Here is a 22,754-nt window from a genome sequence, read left to right on the forward strand (position 1 = left end):
TTATATTTTCTCTCTCTAAGCGGTTAGAGTTTCACTCTCTAAGCATTCACATCACTTTCCTCACACTTTGGGTACCACCTTCCCTCTCTATGTTCTAGCACGGAACATTTGGCGCCGTCTGTGGGGATCAAAAGATTTATTCCCAGACTATGTGGATTGTGATTCAGTGGAGTGAAGCTTGCTTTTCTGTACGATTTTCCTCATCCGGACTTGGTTCTCGGGTTATTGCGATTTGATTTCGAAAAGTTTGATCCTCTAAGAGATTCTCTGTAATTCGAAGGTTTTTGGCGGAGTTTTCGTTTTCATTAGCGAAGTTTGATGAAGACGCCTCGCCAACGACGTCTCTTCCCCGCGCACCGCAAGGAGCGATAGAAATCGCTGTGCAGAAGCACGTCGAGCGCTAAGTGACGACTTGAAGATGCAAAATGAGTGTTTACAGGAGCAGTTGAGGTACTATCACCTCCGGTAGTGGAATCAAGAGGAGGAGGAAGCTGCGGCTACGACCGGAACCAAGCCTTTCTCGGCGGCAGTACGAGAGGTGACTGTACCGGACGGCATGACGAACCTCGTGTTGGAGGCGTACGACGGACAAACCAGTCCAAAGGATCATCTGTCTCGTTTTGATGCGAATATGGCGAAGTACGCGGTTTCCGACGCTGTGAAATGCAGGATGCTTCCATCAACGTTTCGAGGCGCGACAAAGGAATGGTTCACGAATATGCCTCGAGGATCCATAACTAAGTTCCGCGATTTCTCATCAAAATTCCTTGACCATTTCTCTGTGAGAACGATCGAGGATCTTTTTGATATTCGGCAGGAGGAACGTGAAACCTTGAAACAATATGTGAAACGATACAGTGCCATATCCGCGAGGTTCGAGGAATTGCAGCCACGCGTGTGCGTGTGCGCTTTCAAAGGCGGTCTGTCCCGGGGAGAATTTTATTGCGAGCTGAGTAGGGAGCTGGCATGCTCAATGGTGGAAGTCCGCGCCCGAGCGCAGTACTACATCTTAAAAGAGGAAATTGAAGCGCACGAGAGGAAGGGCGAGCGAGCGGCAAAGGTGTCACTGGCAAGGAAAATGATACAAGACAAGAAAGCAAGTCGCGAGCAGAGGTTTGGGGAAGCTGGCCGGTTCATAAAGAAGAATAAAGGACAACTACTCCGCCCGAAAATGAGGGATAGAAAGCACTGGTGCCCTCGCCGAGAAGCAAAGGTAAGTTAGCGAATGAGGTCGTAGGGATGCTCAAACAAGGAGTTAGCAAAATTACTTCTCGAGGCGGAAATTGAGAACATGAACAGAGTCGGCGAGCGCAGAAAGGACCCCAGAAGCGAGGCGAGGAATCCGCTGAGGTGGTGTGAGTACCCCAACTTAGAGGGCCATAACACCACCGACTGTTTCATGCTGAAGGGTCGAATCAGGCAGCTGATCAGGGCGAAACGGCCGCAAGAGGCGAAGTGGAAGGAATTTGAAGAAGCTGATAGCGGCGAGGGCGGAGGAACGGTTGAAGCAACGAACACAATCGCTGGAGGTTTCGAAGTTTGCAATGACGTATCGGCGGCGGGCCGGGAAACAGTGGGGGCGACAACATCGGTACAGGTGTATCCATGACCATTTGGGTGCCCACATCCAGACATAGTGGTGTCGACCGCGGATTTCAAGGGAGTCAAGGCCCATACGAACGATCCGTTAGTAGTAATGGTAAGAATAAAAGGTTTCAATGTACAGAGGGTGATTTTAGACCAGGACAGCTCGTCGGATATAATCTATGAGGACGCATTCAGGCAGATGGGGCTGACAGACAAGGTTTTAAAGCCATACACGGGAAGTTTGGTAGGTTTCTCCGGGAAGCAAGTTCAGGTACGTGGCTACGTAGAGTTGGATACAGTTTTCGGTGTGGGCGAGGACGTCAAGCTCTTGAGGATAAAATATCTGGTCCTACAAGTCGAGGCAGCTTATAACGTCATCATAGGGCGAGGTACCTTAAATCGCCTCCATACAGTCATATCTACGGCCCACCTTGCGGTAAGGTATCCCCTACTTTGCGGAAGGATAGGAAAACTGGCAGTAGAACAAAAGGGGGCGAGGAAGTGCCATAGCCATTGCCTTAACCTGTATGGCAGAAAAGGAGCTGGCGACGGGCACAAGTGCCACGAGATTGGGACGTTTGAAGGCGGTGAAGGTGAACAAGAGCGTTTGGGAGCACAGAGCCAAAGCGACAGCGACGAAAGAAAGGGGAGGAATCAGGGCAAAGAATCCCGTAGGATAGGGGAAGGCAAGCTCTACGCTCAAAAAGATAATGAGTGGTATGACGAGAACTGGGACATGAACGCTACCAGTAGAGAAATACTAGCAATCGAGCCCAGACTCGCCAAGGAACAAGAACAACGCTTGAGTGAACGAGTAGAGGATAATGTTGACCTCTTCAATTGGGGGAAAAGAGGAACTGTTTGTGGGGAGCCGCCTGCATTTGCTTTGCCCCCTCGGAAGGCAGGAAAGGGAGAAACTCATCGTCAGACCGGGAATGAAGGAAAGAAAAGAGCAGAAGGAAGGGGTAACAAGAGGGAGGGCGAGCAACAAAGGGATGGGGGCAGAAGACCAACGAAGTCAGCTCGGCCCGCCAATCGCGAGGTAGGACAGGGGCAGATCCCTCGCCACGGCAGAGAAGGCAAAGAAGGCGAGGAAGACAGGATGCTGGGAGTAATACTCTGATTGAAAAGGAGACAAAAAAGCAAGGACCAAAATAAAGATGCACTTTTTTTCTCCGACACGGGAGTTTTTTAACGAGGCATCCCTCGATGTAAAAATTTAAACAAATCAAATACAAAAGGATATTCTTAGCAATACTCCTAACTCTCGAACTGAGACGGCAACCTGGTGGGAAAAATGCCCTGAAGGTGGCGATCCCAACACGACCTTGATGTCTGGGGATCGCTCCGGAAATTCCGGCGCTGACCGTAGCCCCTGCAAGCGACATGTGCGGATGAGCTTCCCATCGCCCCCTGTTGGCGGCGTGCGCGAATAAAGCTCCTTATCCAAAGAACCTCCCCGAAATTTGGGCGAGTCGAGTCTTCCTGAAACGCGGGAAGCATTTTTTAACTAGGCCAAAAGTCTCGGGTAAACTCATATGGCAATTGGGCCCCGAGCAACTGTAAGTCCCCACCTAATAAGGCTGGAGGGGCTGCACCTGCTCTTACGAGAAATATTGGTGCGAACAAAAGCCTCAGTAAAATACCGAGCGAAAGTCCTAGTTATACGTAGCACACTCTTGAAAATTACTCACGCAAAACTGGGAGACTAGCACTGAAAACACGTGCTAAGCGGCGATCAACGAAAGGCGAAGATAAGTAGCGGGCCATCCGCCTCGCCCGCTTAACTATCCTTCGCTCATTTAATTATTCATTTATTCCTTCATTTATCTGTTTGTGTCGTGACGATTTACTAACTCGGTTATTTGTTTGCTCGTATGATTCATAATGATGCACGTCAAAACAATTCAGGAAACAAAACTTTTATTCAAATATTTGACTTTATACATTCAAAAAGGAGGATCTCTTCTCATTTTCCTACATTCTTTGCGTTGCTCTGTCCTCTCATGCTCCAAACGATATTGCCTGTACTCTAGGTTGCAGAGTCTTCGGCTCAGCTCTTGCTTCTCAAGACCTTCTTCCACCGTCTCCAGAGCTGTTTTCACTGCTCCTATCTCCTCCAGCAGATCCAGCTCCCGCCGACAGAGCTCTTGAATCTCTTCCACGAAGCAGAGGAAATTTCTGAGGATAGCGTCCATCTTTGGACTCAAATCCATTCCCAGCAGCTTGTTGGTCAGGTCGTAAACGTTGGGATCCTCCGGATGCCTAACGTTGATGAAGAGATCTTTATCAAAAGCTTTCTTTCTGAGCTCTTCCAAACAGGCAATGTAGGATGCCATTTCCTTGAAGTTTTAGAAAGCAGATGAGATGTGAAGTTTGTTGCCTTTTGGTTCTTATTTATAAGCCCGGTTCAGTCTCCGAAAGTTATTGCTGGAGCAGTTTCTCGCGGAGTTTTTCATAGAAAAGGAGCGACTTGCAATAAAGGCTTGAGCGTTCGTGGCTGGTGGTCAACAGTAAACCGTTGGAATGTGGAAAAGAAGCACTTGGGCAGACGTTTGAAATTCCCTAAGAGGAACGTCCCGCATAGTTTATCTCCCGGCAGGAGGCGTACAATTAAGACTCATAGCAAAAGCAGTAAAAACTTGGGGTTCTCATTAAAAAGAAGAAAAAAAAAGGAGACCCTTGGTACAAAGATAACAAAGATAATCTAAGGACTCCTAACATTTTGAGTTGGCTCTACGTGTTCTTCCGTCAGGAAACGCTCAGCGACAAAGCCTGAAGGATCGTCGGGCCTGACCAATCCTGTGGGTGTAACCCTCTTAAATGCCCCCATCTAGCTGAGATCAATCAGAGGATGGAGATGTTTGACTTGGGCTTTGGCGAGGAAGAAGCCTCGGCCGCGTTCAGAAACGGCAGCAACAGCAGCCTCTGGCATCAATCTTTCTTCTAAGGCCTTCGCGTCAAGATGGCCTTGAGTCTCCGCTGAGGATAGAAGATCATCTTTCTTCGCCAGGTCAGATCGAAGGTTTTCAACGTCGGCCTCCGTCAAATCTATTTGGTCTGCTTTCGCGCTCGATTCTAGCAGCGCCTCCTGCCGCAGCTCTGCAAGAGTTTTCTCCAATTCAGAAATCCTCCTATCTCGAAACTCTAAGCTAACTTCAGCACGAGCGGACTGCTCGGCTAGCTCATTGGAAGAGGAGTTTTCCTTGGCGATCAGTTGAGGGGCGAGCACTTCGCGATCCTAAGCAAGTTGAGAATTGAGAGCGCGGAGGCGCGCCACTTCGGATCGTAATTCGTCAGCATCCTGGGCGGAGCGTCTATAGTAGTGGAACGCGTGGAGCACTCCCGCCACAGCCCCTTCAGAGACATTATCCAAACCACGCTGCTTAACAACTTCATCCATTCGCGCCATTTGGGCTGATGTCAAAGTTAAAGAATACGGGAATCCCCGACTCACAGACCCTGAGGAGGGGGTGGAAGTATGAGCAGGTGGAGGAGGGGCGTTGGCGGAAGACGTCAGGTTTGGACCAAGCGGCAACGAGATAACTGTTGGACGGAAAAGTGAGTCGTCGACAAGACCGTGTTGGGCTGGAATCGTCCCTGAAGGCTCGCTGGAATTCAACCTTTTCGGGGAAGGGCGAGGATCCTCCTCGCCAAGGGGTCGTTTTCCGCTCGCCTGGATTCTCAACAGAGACGCCTTGTCTCCTTTCAAATTTATTCGAGGTGGAAAGGAGACGTTATTTTTCTTCTCAAAGGCCGCCAGAAGCTCCTCATCGGCACGGTGAGTTTGTCCTAAAAAAAAAAGAACAGGTAAGCTGGTAGAAAATAGAAAGAACGAGAGGGGTAGAAGAGGAAGATTTACCAATCACGCGAGAGCAGTCTGAAACGGCGAGACGGGCCAGAAAGTCGATGACAGCCTTGTGTTTAGGAGTGAGGGAGTCCTCAGACGGGTCAATTATTTGGCGCGCGCCCTGAGTCCAGTAGAAAGGAAATCGAGCGGTGATGCTAGGCCAGATAGGGTTGAAGTGCTGACGACCAGGCCTAGCTTCCAGGGAAACCCAGCTACGCTGCGGGGAGGGTTGGACAGATACGCGATAGAAATAAAAGAAGGTCGAAGGTTCAGGTTCCTGGTGAATCGTGTCGCAGAGAATTTCGAAACACTGGAGGAAGGTCCAACTGTTGGGATGAAGTGGACTAGGAGCCACATTGATATTGTGAAGAACGGAGCAGATAAAAGGGGAAAAAGGAAATTTAATCTTCAAATTTGTGAACATATACCCATACACGTAAAAGAAGTGAGTTGCACCCACGAAGTCGTCTTTGGGACGAAGCCAAGGGCGTTCAAGGGGTGAGCAGGCACTGACATACAGAAGCTTGTCAAGAGGTTTCTCATGACAAAATCCGCCGGATTCTGTGGAAATCTCCCAAATGGACGATTCTTTTTCCAAACTTGACCGTTGGTTAGGCATTGTCCCGGCGGGAGCACTTAAAGATTTCCAAGTCCTCGTTCGGAAGGCAATGACGTCTTTTTCTTCAAGAGGAACGCCTCCTGGAGGGGGCGAGAGAACAGGAGGAACGCACCGGAGAGGGGTGGCAGCGACGACATTACGTTTGGAACTTTTAGTCTGGCTCTTTGGAGTCATTACAGAGGGATTGCAAGGAATAAAGGTAATTTTGACACTGGACAAGTTCGCGTAAGGGTGAAGAAGCAGAGGTTCGTAATCGTAAAGGAACGAAAGGGGTTAGTGAGATAATGCTGTTATAAGCGGGGAGTGACGTGCAGAAGGGAGCGTGTAGGAAGAAGTTGTGGACGGTTACCGAGAGATGTGGAGAAAAAAGAGAGTTTGTGTCCCATGACATCAGGAAATGACATGATTGCAGTTGCGAAATTTTGGGGAGTGAGAAAGACGCATTAAATGAAAACTGGAACGATTGCTGCCGATTTGTTAAAATTCAAATTGTCAAAGTTGTGACGTGACTGGAAGGGACATGTCAAATGTAGCGGTTGAGATTCTGTGGATTCACTGACCCTGGCATCACTTCAAGGCTCGACGCGTGGGATGGACACAACACGCGACAGAGTGTCACGATTCAAGGCACGTGCATAACTATGCTGAGGCGGGCGGACTAAAAGCCGCCGCCATAAGCCTGCTTGTGGACTGGGGTCGCCCGGAAGAAGAAGGCGCATCTGAAGGTCCAAAGTGTCGATTGCAAAAGGCTTTATTTATCAGGCCATGTTGGCCATCGTTTTTCACTTCTAGATTTTAAGTTTTTATGTTTTAGTCGGCATCCTTAGGGCTCTCGCCTTATTTCTTGCTTAAAGACACACTTAGCTCTCATGCTTCGAGCTCGGTGTCTTGTGGACTGGGCGAGACCCCAGGGTCCCTCGCCCAGGAGACCCGACCTTGGGCGTGGGATGCGTCATGGCCTTGGGCCTCCCTTCGCTAGGCCCAACTTGCCAATTTAGACAGACTAAGGGCGCCAAAGCCCAACTCCACCTCTATAAATAGGAGGGAAATACCAATTGTAAGGGACTCTTAGCTCATTTGAGCAATAATAGCATTGAAATTCAGTTATATTTTCTCTCTCTAAGCGGTTGGACTTTCTCTCTCTAAGCATTCACATCACTTTCCTCACACTTCGGGTACTACCTTCCCTCTCTATGTTCTAGCACGGAACAAGCAGGAACATCAGGCGTCGACTGAGCAGGAACATCAGGCGTCAATTGAGCAGGAACCTCAATGGTCGCCTTCCGAGCCCCCTTCCGAGCTGCCTTCCGAGCACTCGACACATCCTTATCATGATCACCTCGCCTATGAGAAGCGTGGAGATAGGCATGACGATCGGCCAGCTCTTGAGACGATACCCTCTTGAGCTTCTTTGTCCTCGCCATAATCTATCAAGAGAAATAAGGAAAATCAGTAATATGTAAACCATTGTGTCAAATGAGCATGGTTTGGAAAACATAGTTGAAATAGAATAGTAAAACTACTAACTAACTAAGCATAACAGATTAATAATCAATGAGCAAGGGTAAAGAATAAAAAGCATGAAACAAAGTGTGCAGCAGCAGCATATCATCAATGGACAACATATCAGGCATACACATTGACAAATCAAATGAATAAAAAGCCAAATGGTGACAAAATCTGAGAGACCGACTCATGAATATGCAATGTAACTTTGTGAAACAATGAAACGTATAATTAATCCAAATTCAAAGAACTACAAAAACATCAAACACACACTAGCAACAACATATCATCAAAATTATCAGCAAATTCCATCTACAAAATAAGTACTTACTTTCAATAGAAGGAAAACAATGCAGAAAAGCTCATCCTTGAGTTCAGTGAATCAGTGAACTACTTTCAATAGGACACACACACACACACACATTGATATCTCTGAATCAGTGAATAAGAACTTGTTTTCACATGAATTACCAGGATATCTCACATGAATTAGTCCTTTTTTCTCCTTTACAGAATTGTGTTTAGAAGTTGTAAAATAATTAAATCTCATACACAGATAAAAGAGCATAACATGTTGCTACAGATGAATTAAAAGCTCATACAAATGAATTAAGAACTTGTTTTCCTTTTCTCCTAGAAATCTGGACAACTTGCTACAGATCATTCATGACAGAGAACTAAAGAGCATAACATGTTGAACATAATTAGAAACAACTTGTTGAACATAATTAGAAAACTAAGAACAAGCAAGCAGAAACAACTTGTTGAACATAATAGTGTGCTAACAGGATACAAAGGCACATAATCACTACTAGGAACAAGCAAGCAGAAACAACTTGTTGAACATAATTAGAAAACTAACTCTGGCAAAAGCAAAGTGTGCAGATTAACAATTCAAGGCCATTCCGAATCTTGAAGACCTGAACAATTCCAAATCTTCAATCAGAGTACAAACATACCAAATTCGCACCTCAGAACCCCAAAAACCCCAAAACCCTGAATTCATCAAACTCATACCCTAATTTCATGAAACATCAACGGGAATCCCAACATCAACTCATAATTCACCGTATTTCATGAAACATCAACGGTTGAAATACCTAAAATTGAAAATAGTTCGAAGGAACCCTAATCTCAAAAGGTAATCGAATTACCTCAGTGTCGCGATTCTTGGTCGCTTTTGGTGGTGATTCTTGGTCGCTTTTGGTCGCTTTTGGGTCGCTTTTGGTCGCTTATGGGTCGCGCGTCTTGAGAGCTCCGAGTGTTGATGTTTTGTTCATAACCGAAAGTGAATCTGAATTGATTGTTCTGTTCTAATATTAACACAATCCGAAAGTTGAATATGCGGTTGAATCCGAATGTTCAACCTCTGGAGTAAAACACAGAGGGGCAATTTTGGTTTTTCCCGACTTTTAAATGGGGTGGCAATTCTAAATGATGGGGTGGAAAATCTAATTCCCATATATTTTGTGTCAGAGCCACTAGAGTAGCTTATTTGGCTGGCCTCACACGTGAGGTGTAAAGACTTATATATTTAGAGGCAGACTAGCTTCCAAATGGATTTAAAAAAATAAAAAAAGACTTGCTTCCAAATGAGCTATGAAGATTGATTCTTATAGGATCATTTGATGATTTTAATAACAAACTAGATAATTTCTTTTCAAAAATTTGCATAAAGTTTTAACAGTTAAAGCACATGCATTATTTAATACATTTTATATTTAACACACCTCTTGACACAAAGCTCTTTGATTTGAAGCATGTTCCATACTAAAGGTCTATCAGATCTAAGAGAATATTCTGACAAACCCTAACAAAGCACAAATAAGAAAAGATGATGAAATAAATGCTTACTATGTCATAAATGAGTAAAAAGTTGTCGAGTACAATAGAGGACCCTCCTTTTATAGTGGTTGGATCTGAAATCCTATGGGATTCGGGGAATTGAGCTTCACATCCAAGGTTCAATTCCCAATACAAGCAAATAAAACAAGCCCAAATCCAAAACCTAGGCGAGCGACTCTCCCTACCTGGCTAAGATCGTCCTCTGTTGGTGGTCATGTCCTTGTTTGAGAGCCCGCCCATGACTGATCTGGAGTCTTCATCTTCAATCTTGCTTATGTATGTGGCGGGTCCCCTACTTGTGAGGGACTCGCCCAACCCATAAGTAGGGGAATATAATCAATTAAACTCCAGATCACTTCATCATGGAGATTTCTCTAATACAAATTTTCAAATATAATCAATTATTTCAACTATTAAAGTCAAGAAATGATGCACCTTTTGCAACTTGTTAACAATGGCATCCAAGTCAGCTCACACAAGCAACCTCTTTTTCAACAAGGGTCATCATTGTCAAGATCTTGTGTTGGGAAGTCATGCAAAGATCAAGGAAGGCTACAAACAACTCCAATTGTATGTAACTGATGATCCTCCCCCTATATAAATGATGTGGATCCTAGAGAGAGTTGGATGATTGCATTATTTGTCAAATCTAAAGAATGCAATTTTTTTCTACTTCATGGCATGGATGTATTTTGGCCAAACCACAATGTATTTTGGTCACTATTGCACTCCTCATCTCATCTCAAATCTAACTAGCAGTACTGAAAGCTTGGGTAGTGGTTAGAACCCCAATGTTTTGAAACGGACCAAAAATTAAAGTTGCTCAAATTCATTATGGAGGTAAAAATTGGATTCCTTTTTATGAGATGAGTTTAGAAATGCTAAAATCAGGTCAAATAGAGGCCTATAGGAACCACACACCCCGCACTGAAGAAGGTGAATTCGCATGTAAATCCACATAAACAATATGATGCAATGATAACGTAGTGGATGATGAGGCATTGGGATGGTAAAAAAAAAACGATGGATAATATGACATATGAGGTGTAAACATGACAATGATGACGTGGACTGTTTTTTGTCTGTTTTAGGCCCAACAAGACACGTAGTCAAGGTTTTAGACCATTTTGGACAATAGAGTGTTTTCTATTTGTTGAAATTCAATTAATAATCTTGAGAAATCAAAATAAATTTTATCCATTTTTTGTGTCAGACATTAGTTGTCCACAAATTTTAAGATTGTTCTGGATGCAATAGTGGGTTCAATTTGTTGAAACTCAACTGTGAAGTGTAGATCAAGGATGAATAAATGGAGGATACAAGATCCAGAGCGATGCTCAAGTTGACAAAATATTAATTAAGTACTAGGCTGAAAGGTCTATTGAATTGTGAGGATATGATTAATACAACAAAAGAGAAAGACAAGAGGTTGACAATGTAAATAGATGGAGAGTGGTAGAAGTTGCACAAAAGTTAATTCAAAAGCTCCCTGAATCAATATGGTAGATATATGATATATACATCACAACCATGCAACTCGAAAATATTAACAATGCAAAAATTTCAAAACAAAATAAAAATCCACAATATCTAAAAATTTTCATTCATAATAACTTATTGGTATTAAAACAAAATGCTGATCTAATCACATTTTAAATCAAAACCTAATATGTACTAAATTATATATATGTATACAGGTTTATTTTTTTCCACGCTTCCTTTCTTGTTGTTTCTTCCAATTGACCAAGAGTTGGAGAAACTTCATCACCTGCATATATATATATATATATATATATATATATATATATATATATATATATATATATAATTATAATGTCCTTCAGCTCCAAATATGAAGAATCATATTGATAGTGTACATGAAAGAGTATATAAAATGTGTTGGGATTTAAACCTCAGTGGGGTCTCGGAGAGAGTAAAAGGCATTGCTTTCTTTCCTCACAGATGATACCAAAATCCCATAACCTTGATTGCTCTCCCTAAGCACCTAAATATATACAAACATTCAGTGTGATTGTATAAATTTGTGTCCATAAAGAGAGATAAATGAGAAAATTTCACATGACTTCTCATGTGTAATTATAATATGGAGTTGTATAAGAAGATTAGTAACATGTTTGATTATGTGGTAAAAAAATTCATAATCAATTATAGGAAGAAGCTACAATTATTTGGATTGTTTACCCATCGCCAATCCTAATTTACCATAAGCATGTGTTTGGAACCACATTGCAAACACCATATAAGTCTGTTACTCGGAAGCTTCAATTTATAGCTTTTACTCAAACGTGCATTGAAGTGTGTGCACAACTCTTTTGCAAACAACCTATAGATGAAAAGTTGAAAATTCTAGTTCACACAACTTTGATTTAGTACCTTGAATGCATCTTCATCGGTTTTATCATCTCCAATGTAGATGGGAAGCACATGATTCCTATCAGTTAGCCCTGCACAAGACCATAATTTACTCCATATTGTATCCTTTGAATACCTTTGTTATATGTGGTGTGTAAAGTCAAAAATAGGTTCTTACCTAAAGATTCAAGTAAAAATTCAACAGCTTTTCCTTTATTCCAGTCGATCACTGGACGAACTTCTAAAACCTATAACACCACACACACAAGGAAATGTATTATAATGTAACAAATTGAAATACACTATGGTGCATTAAAAAACTTGAGTCAAGAGTTACTTAAATAGCATGTTTGGATTAATTTATTTTTCATAATCAATTTTGTTATCTTGGAGTTACTTATAAAATCCCAGCATAACAGTTTTTTCATTTTATAATTAATTATAAAAATATTCTCAAGCATGCTTAAAATATCAATTAATAACTATCATGAAAAGTTAAAAAAATTATTACAACGAACAAAGTTTATAATATTTCTCATTGGAATTAGGGTACCTTCCGTCCATGAGTTGAGCGTAAACGAGGGTAATTTTTTAGCATATCATGGACCCGCTGACCAATCGTTGTCCAATTCTACAATCGATTCAAGAATTAAAATAATGAGAACATCAAAATAATAATGAAAAAAGACATCAACTTATAATTGTTGTGGTAAAAATCCTTACATTCTCTTCTACATTACGATAATGTACAGAAACACAAAACTTGTGATTTTCAACTTTGGCGCCTTCTATGTCTTTTGTAAGATCAATGAGGGTTCTAAAAACCTACATGAAAACACCCCATCATTTATTTCATTGTTATACATTTAAAAGTGAATACTTCTTCAAGATTAATTGAGACAAAAATTTCACCTCATCAATCATAGGAATGAATTCTCTTGCAGGTTGAAAAAGAGTTATCTCTTTTCCCTGCCATTTTGAAGAAATAGTTAACTATTTGACATTTATTAATGTATAGAAGATTCCAAGAATAAAAAACTAATTTACTATTATTACATACCTGAAGGTCAGTAGACTTGACACAACTTTGATGGTTTTTTGACAAAGTCTCACTAACAGGGCCAATAATGTCCATCCCATGACTACCAGCATAGTAGAGTTCTGTTAGTTTAACTAAATCAAACACCTGAAAGGGATGTAACCATATGTTAATGACTTACAACATGTTTATAAATCCTTCTAGAATTGATTCTTATGTCATAATATAACTTGGAAAGAAGCTTTTGTGAGTAGCTTCTGGTTTTCAGAAGTGATTCTAAATAGTGCTTCATTGAAGAATTTCAAATAATTCATCCTGGTTACCTTATCACGACTTCTCCCACTTATGATTGCGGTAGGGAAATGCTTTGCTACTCTTCTTACAGTTTTGCGCATCTAAGCATGATTTTGAGAGAGGGAAAAAGGAAGATAAAAATAACATTGAGAACAGAGAAAGAATTTACTAATTAGGAATTATTAATATATTTTATGAGAATCCACTATGCATTACTTACATATTCAGACATAAAGGCACAATCTGGATCATCTACAATTGGTGACAGTGTGCCATCATAGTCAAGAAACATTGCAATTGTCTTATCCTTAGCACGATCAACAATTTCCTCAAAAGAATCTATTGCTGAAGGATAACCCAACTGGTAAAATAAAATGAATTAGTGAGAATTTAGGAGATTTTTTAACATGACCAATGAAGTGAATTCAAATAAGTGCATGTTAGGAGTTTTTTCTATAATTGATTCTAAGTCAAAATCAATCCTCGAGATACGTTTCTATAAATTGTTTCTACGATTTAGAATTGATGGTAAAAAAAGAGAAGTTAATCTAAACATGCTATAAACCAAACATTGAACAACATGCAAAAAGTTAAGTACAATGCATACCATCCATGAATTATAGTCTTCAATGTCATTGTCAATTGCGGAAACTTGAGTACTTGAACCTTTAGGTGACTTCTTCCTAGGAGGGGAAGAAGCCTTCATAGCATCAAGCCAACCATTGGACCTGACATCATCAAGACTCCCTATACTTTTCTTTGAGCTGGATTTTGTGAACTTCCCGGAAGACATTGATGAATCTTGATGAGAGTAAGCTAGCTGATTAGGATGGATTCCAAGCCGTGACTTGTTGATAGGAACAGGATCAGTAAGTAAGGGAGAAGCATGAGAAGACTTCAAATCCATTAAACCTAGCTAGCTAGACTATTTGAGAGGCAAGTTTCAATAAAGGTAATAAATGATAGGTCTGATATTATGAGTGACTATGTCATGAGAAGAGGGATTATTTATGTGCAACTTATCCTAGATTTTAGCTTAACCTACTCTCTTATCTATAAAAAACCACCGCTTTAATGTTTTCTTGTCACTGCTACTGTGTGAGCAGTCCATCAAGCACGGGTTTCCCTGCAATAGGAAGCAAATTGGGATTTTCCATGACATGCAAAACAAAATGTAAGGCATATGAAACAAATGAAAACCAACAAATACCTTCTTATATACAACATTGCATTTGCAACTAGGAATGTATTAACGATCAAGGTCTTCTGATTTGAGAGTGATTATTGCAGGATCTGCAATATAGGCATTAAATCTTTGTTTTTCTCAAGACGGTAAAATCACAAAAAAAATTACATTCACAAGACTCCCAGCAGAGTGTATTGTTGTATTGTCATTCACAGGACTCGAAACCAATACATTGCTTAAGGATAATCGCAAGTACCACCTCAACCAATAAGCTAATAATGGGAAATGTCCAGTCTATAACCAAACATTGTGCAAGAAAACCTCTTTCGCAGTAAGTAAATCCTTTTATTTCACTGTGTCATTGAAAACCTTCAATTTCTTAATAAAATATAAAATATAGGGTTGCAGGGTATAAAAAGCTATCCTAGGAAAAGGGAATTCATGGCAGAACAAATCAATACAAGGAAAGAATCAAATATTTGAGCTGAATCCATCAAAAGTCTGAAATGATTTCATGTCCCTTGGCTGATAAATGTTTACTTTTTTATATTAGGACTTCCAGTTGCACATATAAGGCAACTACAATCTAGATTTAGATCTAATAAGATTGTTGAAAGAATTTGGTGAAAGAAAGATAAAAAGAAAGCTCACAAAATAGATCATGCTCAGGATGATGATTCATGCATGGCCACGATTACCAAAAATATATAATATATCAGATGAAAACGATTTTAGATTGGTACATGAGCATTTTACACATGATGGGTTTTGTATTTGATTGCTCAAGAACACATCTTAAACAATGAAATCATAAATTCGGATCCTTTCACGGTAAGCATAAAGGTAAGATCGAGATCATACCAGAATTATAAGTTACGATTGTTTTCAGCGGCGTAGAGAGCAATCGCGTTCAAAAGTCCTAAAACAAAATCACATCAATAACCCAAAAAGGAAAGAGAAGGGGGAGTTTTTTTTACTGAAACGTATTTAGAGATCTGAATGGCTGGAAAGTATAAAAGAGATGAATAATTAATCACCTTGAACAAAGATGAGGAATAGACGGGATGAAGGGGATGAACAAACAAAGGGAGGCTTCCGCTATTTATATGTTTGAGGGGATAAGTACTATTTCCTATCAAGTTAGTTTGATTCACGTTACAATGTTGTCATGATTCTCGTTTAATATTTAATCATCCATTACTCTTTTTTAATCTAGAAAAATTGATCTTTAATTATCAATCACTCCAAATTGATTTTTTTTTTGAAAGAACTCCGAATTGAAAGTTGATCAAATATTTTTATCTTTAATTAAATTTATAGCTTTAAATTTTTATATTAAGACAAATACATTCTTTATAAACTTAAAATTAATCCTTGCGTGCATTTCTTCTTTTAATGAAATTATAATTATAGTTATACAACTATAATCCACCAAACAAGTATTTTTATAAAGCAAAATATTTATTGAATTATAAAAGTGTCGAGATACAAATCCTTTCGACAAAGGAAAAGCCCACCAACATAGTTTAGCCCAAAAGTAGGCTCTACACAAAATAAAAACTCTTAAAAACAAACGAACCTAAAACTTTCCCATCAAAAGGCCAAAAATAAAAAACCGCTAAGACTGGATCAGAATTGTTGCCTCGAAAGCAAACAACCCATAAGCGACCACCAAACAAAAACAGATCAAAAGGAAAAAAACCCAAATCTAAACAACTTATCGATGAGGTTGGATAACAATCCTTGCCTCAACCTACCCAGCTTCCAATTCCAAGCATCAACATAGCTAAAGAAAAGACTAATCGTCGTAGACATGATAAAAAAATTATCATTAAGGTAAACGATGTTGGATGCGAGAACACCAAGCACTAGCAAGGAAACAACAACGACCAAAGACATGACACCACCAACAATCAAAGAGAAACCCTCTCATCAGAGCCCCACAAACCAGCTCAAAAACCAAAAGTCATCGCACCATGACCTATTTGGATAACTAGCAATGACGTAGACGAGATAACTAACATAGATCTGAAGCCCTCAAACTCGATCTGACATGCATGGGAGGCTCCATTGCTAGAAACAACCACGACGACGACGCACCACTGCCAAAGGCTCCAGGATGCTCCAAACACACTCTGAAACCTTGTAGAAACATAAAGCTGTCGCCGAAGAGTGTGGAGAAGAAAACGAGAATGAATAACGCAACCATACTTAGAGAAAGGCATGATCGCCTTTGCATATCCACACTGCCGCGCATCGACAACCACACATAGCCACCACAAAAAGTCCCTTGCCAGTATCAATTGTCGCTGCCCTAGTAGAAACCATGAGAAAGAAGGACACGGGCTCTAGGCCCGAGCTTGCACGAACCAGCCTATCATCCTCTTCCTCATGGACCTCATTGTCGCCCTCCCCAAGCGTAGGACCTCCAAACACGCACCAACCTCTAAGAGATGTAGCCGTCATACTTCGTGTGAGGGAGCAAGAAACCCTAGAAGGTAATAGGTACACAATCTTATTGACTCGTGATCTTTTTTTTCTACATAAGTTGCCTATAGAATTTGTGGATCTCTCGTGGTGGTAAAATAAGATTACTCTTTTACATAAGATTAATTTTTGTTTTTTTTTCTTTCAAAAGCAAAAAGATTTATTCATAAAAATTGAGAGGTTTGAGAAAAAATCTTTCTAAATACATGGTTACCTCACAAAAAGTAATTTCACCTCAAAACGACATAAAGAAAACACTCCTACCCCTTTGCATTATACATAAAACCTCCCTCAAATTAGACCGTAAAAGTACACCCGACAAACACTCTAATACCATGATTTTACCAAATGAAAGACCCCCACCACCATAACGTCTATACCTCTCACCCCACCCGATACACAAAATTCATAGATGCAGTTTAACAAATTTTTCTGCATATTTTGCTTCAGCCCTTCAATTTGCTTTACATCAGAATCATTGAAAACCAATCCTAAACTACCTTACTTCCAAACTCACAAATGTACAAGAATTATTTACCAATTCCTCATTTCTTATATTTATGCCACTACAAGAAAATAATAATTACCAACAAATTTTGAACGACAATCCCAAAACCGTCGTAAAATCTCGCTATTATAAACGGTCGAACTTAGCGATGGAAAATGTCATTAGTGATTAAGCGGTAATATTTTTTGTGGTTGGATTCTTACCAAATTTGAAATTGTTTCTCACCAATAATTTGGTGGACTTAAAAAATTCAAAAATTATAACCGACGGAAAAAACCATTGGTTATTTCAAAATTTGAAAATGTCGAATATCGAATAACACGGTGAACTTTAAAATATTTGAAAAATTATTACCGACCAAAAATGCCGTCTTCAAATTACCACACACCAAAAACTTGGCGAAATTTTAAAAAATCAAAAATTAGTTATCGACGGTTTATAAATACGAGTATGCATACCATGTTATTCACTCCTCCTCTTCTTCTTCTTTCGAATAGATTATAAATAATGATAATTTTAAAGACCACAAAATTGTCTATTTGTTGCATATAAGAATGTCACCTCGATATTTTTATTCACAACAAATGGAGTATTTTTGTGCATACCAAATCAATTACTGACGGAAAAAGTCATCGGTTATTTAGCGACGAAAAAAACTGACAATAAGTAGTGATAAGAAAAATCGTCGGTAATTAGCGACAAAAAAATCATTATTAAGTTGGCGACAGATTACCGACAAAATTTTGGAAGACCTTGGAAAAAAATACCGACGAGCCATATAGCAACGACTTTTTGACCGTCAGTAATTGAGCATTACAGACAATTTTTTTTTGGCTTAGCAACGATTTTGGACATCGATAAAATGCATTTTTCCGGTAGCGTGCATTCTTCATTGCTTTAAGAAATCACCCACTATTTTTATCCACCTACTTTAGGGAAAATTAATAACGATTTGATGAAGGTTTCATACATCAGAATCATCAAACATTTATTTAGGAAATCCAAGGGACAGGTAAGTAAGCCCTTAGTTGAGACCCGAAAAATAATTTTGCTTGCTAATAACATTTATTAGAAAAATAAAAAATTTAAATAATTATATAAAGCAACTACAATTCAAAAAACATTGTTTTAGTCTTAAGGGTGAGAACACAGGTTCAATCTCCGGAAAAAAAAAATTGTTGGGAGAGAGAACTACAATTTTATGAAAGAGAATTAGAGTCAGAGATAAAAGAACACTCAATTTTGTATTATTAAACTATTGTGATAAATTTATAGTATCTTTTGCTAGTCTTAGTTTTTGTTTATGTTTTCTTTTAGTTTTTGGTGTCTCAACTCTATGGCGTTCTGGTCGGTTTTGATTGTTGGGTCTTTTGTTTTGCTAGCTGGGCTAGGCCCCTGTTATGCAGGTGTCGTGCGGTTGGTGAGATTTAATCTTGTCACTATTTTTTCGACTTCAAATGGGGATCCATTTCGGTCGTGCAGGCGCAAGGGTTTTAGTTTCACTTTAAAGCATTTTGTGGGGTTTCTTTAGAGGTCTTTTGGAGGGTTTTGGTTGTGGCAGCATTTTGTTGGCTTGGTAACTGTACCCATGTTGAGAGAGGTTGTTTTTCAACTTTATATATATATATCTTTCGTTTTCGAAAAAAAATAATATGATTCTTGAATATAATATATTTTTACAATATATTATTTGGTATATATATTATATTATAATATTATTTTTATTCAACTCACTACTTTTTTTATTGTTATTGTCTTATTATATTACATCATAAAAATATAAATATTAAAATTATATTTGAATTTCTCAATTAAAATATGATATAATATATTATCGATTCAATATATAATATAATTTTTTATTTTTTATAATTTTATAATAATATATAAAAATATTAATATTATTATAATACAATATAAAAATATATTATATAATATAAATATATAAAAGATATTATAAAATATAAATATATAAAATATATTTATATAATATAAATATATAAAAATATAATATATAATATAATATAATTATAATAGTATAATCTTTTTCATTTTATAATGTGATATAATATAATTATATAACATTCTAGAGACGCGAAAAGAGTGAGCTGGCTTCCTCATCGTTCCTCCATTCTAGAGAGAGAAGCACTTTCTCAACCCCCCTCTCTCTCTCTAAAATGGCTGATGAAGAACCAATGCCTACTCGCTGGTCTTTCCAGGACTTCAAATTGTATTATGATTCAAAGTTTGGGAGGAAGAAGGTTGTGCAGAATGGCGAGACTAATGATAAAGTTGTCGGTAATGGAAGTTCGTTGAGCATAATATCGAATGGTAATGGGCATTCCAAAAGGTCATCAGATATGGCCATTTACGAGCAGCTTCGGAGCCAGGGGCATAATGGGATCCACACTAATGATGTTTCACCGAACAATATGTATGAAAGGCCGCATAAGTGTTTGCTTCCACCTTTTGAATCTGCAGAAATGCGTACTTTAGCAGAGAGCTTAAGTAGGGATATCATTTGTGGGAGTCTAGATGTGAAGTGGGAAAGCATAAAGGGGCTAGAGAATGCAAAATGCTTACTTAAAGAAGCTGTTGTAATGCCAATTAAATATCCCAAGTACTTTACTGGTTTGTTATCACCATGGAAGGGAATTCTCCTTTTTGGCCCCCCAGGGACGGGAAAGACAATGCTTGCAAAGGCAGTTGCAACAGAGTGCAAGACTACATTTTTTAATATTTCAACATCATCTGTTGTCAGTAAATGGCGAGGAGATTCAGAGAAATTAGTGAAGGTGTTATTTCAGCTTGCCAGGCATCATGCACCCTCAACAATATTTCTTGATGAAATTGATGCAATCATTAGTCAACGTGGTGAAGCACGCAGTGAACATGGAGCAAGTAGACGATTGAAAACTGAGCTACTCATTCAAATGGACGGTTTAACACAGACAGATGAACTTGTTTTTGTTTTGGCTGCAACAAATCTTCCCTGGGAATTGGATGCAGCCATGCTTCGACGTCTTGAGAAGCGAATCCTTGTACCACTTCCTGAACCAGAGGCGAGAATAGCAATGTTTGAGGAACTCCTTCCCCCGCAGCCTGATGAGGAATCAATCCCCTATGATTTGCTGGTCAACCAGACCGAGGGGTATTCTGGCTCGGATATTCGATTACTTTGTAAAGAGGTAGCAATGCAGCCTTTGAGACGTTTGATGTCACAACTTGAATAGAGACAAGATTTGGTGCCTGAAGAAGAGCTACCAAAAGTTGGGCCAATCAGACCTGAGGATATACTGGCAGCTTTGAGGAACACAAGGCCATCTGCACATCTCCATGCCCACAAATATGACAAGTTTAATGCTGATTATGGTAGTCAAATACTTCAATGAAAAGATATTGTTGTTATTGTTAGCTTGTCCAAGATTAAGTTGTCATAAAATTGTTGTTGTACCACTAGGAAAATATAAAACATGTTATTTACATATTTTCTTGAGATGCTTCATATTATTCTAAGTGAGTGACTATATCAATTGAACGCTTTCTGAATGGTTGTGATTTTTTACAATCCCCAGATTGTGCTTGTGTAACAGTCATTTCTTACAAAATTTCTCTGCAACTTGGTATACGTTTTTTTCCCATTATGAGTACCAAGAATTTGTACTTCATTAACAATCGATTGTCATTATTTTTTCAAAAAAAATATTATAATATCAATATAATAATATAATATTTTTTATTTATAGAAACCCTATCGCGCCTCTTCTTGACCCAGATCGTGCCTCCATCAACCCATTTCGCGCCTCCCTCAACCTAGATTCGCGGTGGTTAAGCATGCTTGGGAATCAATGAGATGATGGCAAGCTGGCTTCCTCGTTCTCGATCTTTCTCATCCCTGTTTCCTTTCCTTCAAGTCCTCATCTCGATCTTTCTACTCAATAATGGCAGATATCTGGATGAGAACCAACAGACTATGGCCAGCTGGCTTCCATGGCAACAAGTGGGAATCATTTTCCCATCATCTCGGTCAGATTCGCTTAAGCAAAGGAGAAGATAAAGATGAGCTGTCTTCGACCGCGAACGAGATCCAACCAAGATGCCCAGATCCAACACCAATACCCACAACCTTTTGACCCAATCAGGGCCAGAGAGAAAGCTGCACAAGAGTGGAGCCATTGAAGAAGAATGAAGCAGACTTGTATTTCTAAGTCTGAAGAAGATGAGTTGGGGGATCAGGGAGGAAGATGATTTGGGGAAGAATAAGGGTTTGTGTTTCTGGGTTATTGATTGGGAATTTTGTGCGATTTGGGGAACTTGTGTGATTTGGGGGGAAGGGGGTTAATTTGGGTTTGTTAATTAGATTAGAGTTAGTTTTGTTAATTTGTTTTATTTTTGTTAATTTAATTTAATTTTCTGATGTGTTAATTTTTTTAAATCCACGTAAGTCTCATTAACTCAGACAGCAGGCCATGTCATCATTCACTGGAGCTCTGGGCTCCGGTGAGGATTCAGCCCAAATATTCTGCAAAATAAGACCTCTTGCTAAAAAACTTCCGACAATAGACCTAGTTCAAATGACAAGACAAAGACAGAAATTAATTTGAGGAATAAGCCTAAATGATCGGGGAAAACCGATCAAGACTACCTGGAAAGGGATAGGGAGAGAGGAGAGTGGCGAAACTCCGGTGAGGGGGTGGTGAGATGATGATCTTGACGGTGCTCCATTGTTCGTCGTGCCCGGGAGGGGTCCCTGCGATGACACTTCGACGCTCAAATTAGAATGTAGGTCTAAGGGACTAAGAAATAAGGATAGAATAATGTGTACCTTAAGTTCTTCCATGCCTTGACTTTTATAGAGTTTAGGATTGCGCGGTTTGAGACGGTCATGAGTGCCTAGTTCATCCTCGAGCTCCGTGCCTTTGCCTTGATTGCTGGTCCATAATTACTTAGTTGGCCGGTCAGGGTAGATCGTATCTAGTCTTGTTCGGGTAAGGAGACAGCGCGGTCGACCCAAGGGGTGATCAGTTGGAGCGTCTCCCAGAACACTAAACTATATTAACTTGTATATTATATTTTTCTTAGTCACGATAGATAAAATAGTTTTCAATTTTATACAACAATATCCTTATCTTGTAACCCAGAAAACTGAACCATAGGAAAAATGTTAAGGTGTCCATCGGACATCTCGAGGTGATCAAAAAGAACTTCTAGACATACAACTTAGGAAATGTCAAAAAAATCACTTTTTTTAATGTGAAAACGGCCATGCCATCTCCTTAATTTTTGGGTATAAATTATGTAAAAAATACATATTAACTATCAATAAAGAGATGGATCCATCAATCGGTTAATACCTAAGGTATTTTATGACATTAATAAATTTAATAAGTGAATTATTTCATAAAATAAAATAAGAGGGATCGATTAAACATATAGTGATAAGCAAAAACTCATTGGAAA

The 22,754-nt window shown here is 39.5% G+C and overlaps 1 protein-coding gene and 1 pseudogene across 3 annotated transcripts; one reads left to right on the top strand and one right to left on the bottom strand.

Annotated features, from left to right (window-relative positions):
• Nucleotides 1–10,986: 10,986 nt before the first annotated feature.
• Nucleotides 10,987–15,440, bottom strand: LOC130715856 (probable trehalose-phosphate phosphatase F). Of its 3 annotated transcripts, XM_057566001.1 has the most exons (15): nt 15,337–15,440; nt 15,161–15,218; nt 14,324–14,406; nt 14,159–14,239; nt 13,721–13,960; nt 13,334–13,474; nt 13,143–13,214; nt 12,841–12,966; nt 12,693–12,749; nt 12,504–12,605; nt 12,334–12,411; nt 11,959–12,028; nt 11,802–11,872; nt 11,320–11,412; nt 10,987–11,175 (listed from the first exon to the last, which is right to left on the bottom strand). In XM_057566001.1, the coding sequence occupies exons 4-15, from the start codon at nt 14,222–14,224 to the stop codon at nt 11,107–11,109; spliced, it is 1,185 nt and encodes a 394-aa protein (XP_057421984.1). In that variant the 5' UTR covers nt 14,225–14,239; nt 14,324–14,406; nt 15,161–15,218; nt 15,337–15,440; the 3' UTR covers nt 10,987–11,106. The 3 variants fall into 3 exon arrangements, with proteins under 3 accessions (XP_057421984.1, XP_057421985.1, XP_057421986.1); XM_057566002.1 differs by having other exon boundaries at nt 13,721–14,239; nt 15,337–15,433; XM_057566003.1 differs by lacking the exon at nt 10,987–11,175 and having other exon boundaries at nt 11,314–11,412.
• A 4,031-nt stretch (nt 15,441–19,471) lies between these two features.
• On the top strand, nt 19,472–20,813 carry LOC130712131 (uncharacterized; annotated as a pseudogene).
• The last annotated feature ends 1,941 nt before the right edge of the window (nt 20,814–22,754 follow it).

The sequence above is a fragment of the Lotus japonicus genome, chromosome 4 (assembly GCF_012489685.1).
Source record: "Lotus japonicus ecotype B-129 chromosome 4, LjGifu_v1.2".
NCBI lineage: Eukaryota > Viridiplantae > Streptophyta > Magnoliopsida > Fabales > Fabaceae > Lotus > Lotus japonicus.

Excerpts from the sequence above, each read along its gene's own strand:
- LOC130715856 (XM_057566001.1), bottom strand. The coding sequence starts at position 14,224 with ATGGACTGCTCACACAGTAGCAGTGACAAGAAAACATTAAAGCGGTGG. Across the intron at positions 13,475-13,720 it reads AAGACTATAATTCATGGATG|TTGGGTTATCCTTCAGCAAT; the intron begins GTATGCATTGTA and ends TTATTTTACCAG. Across the intron at positions 13,215-13,333 it reads GTGCCTTTATGTCTGAATAT|ATGCGCAAAACTGTAAGAAG; the intron begins GTAAGTAATGCA and ends AATCATGCTTAG.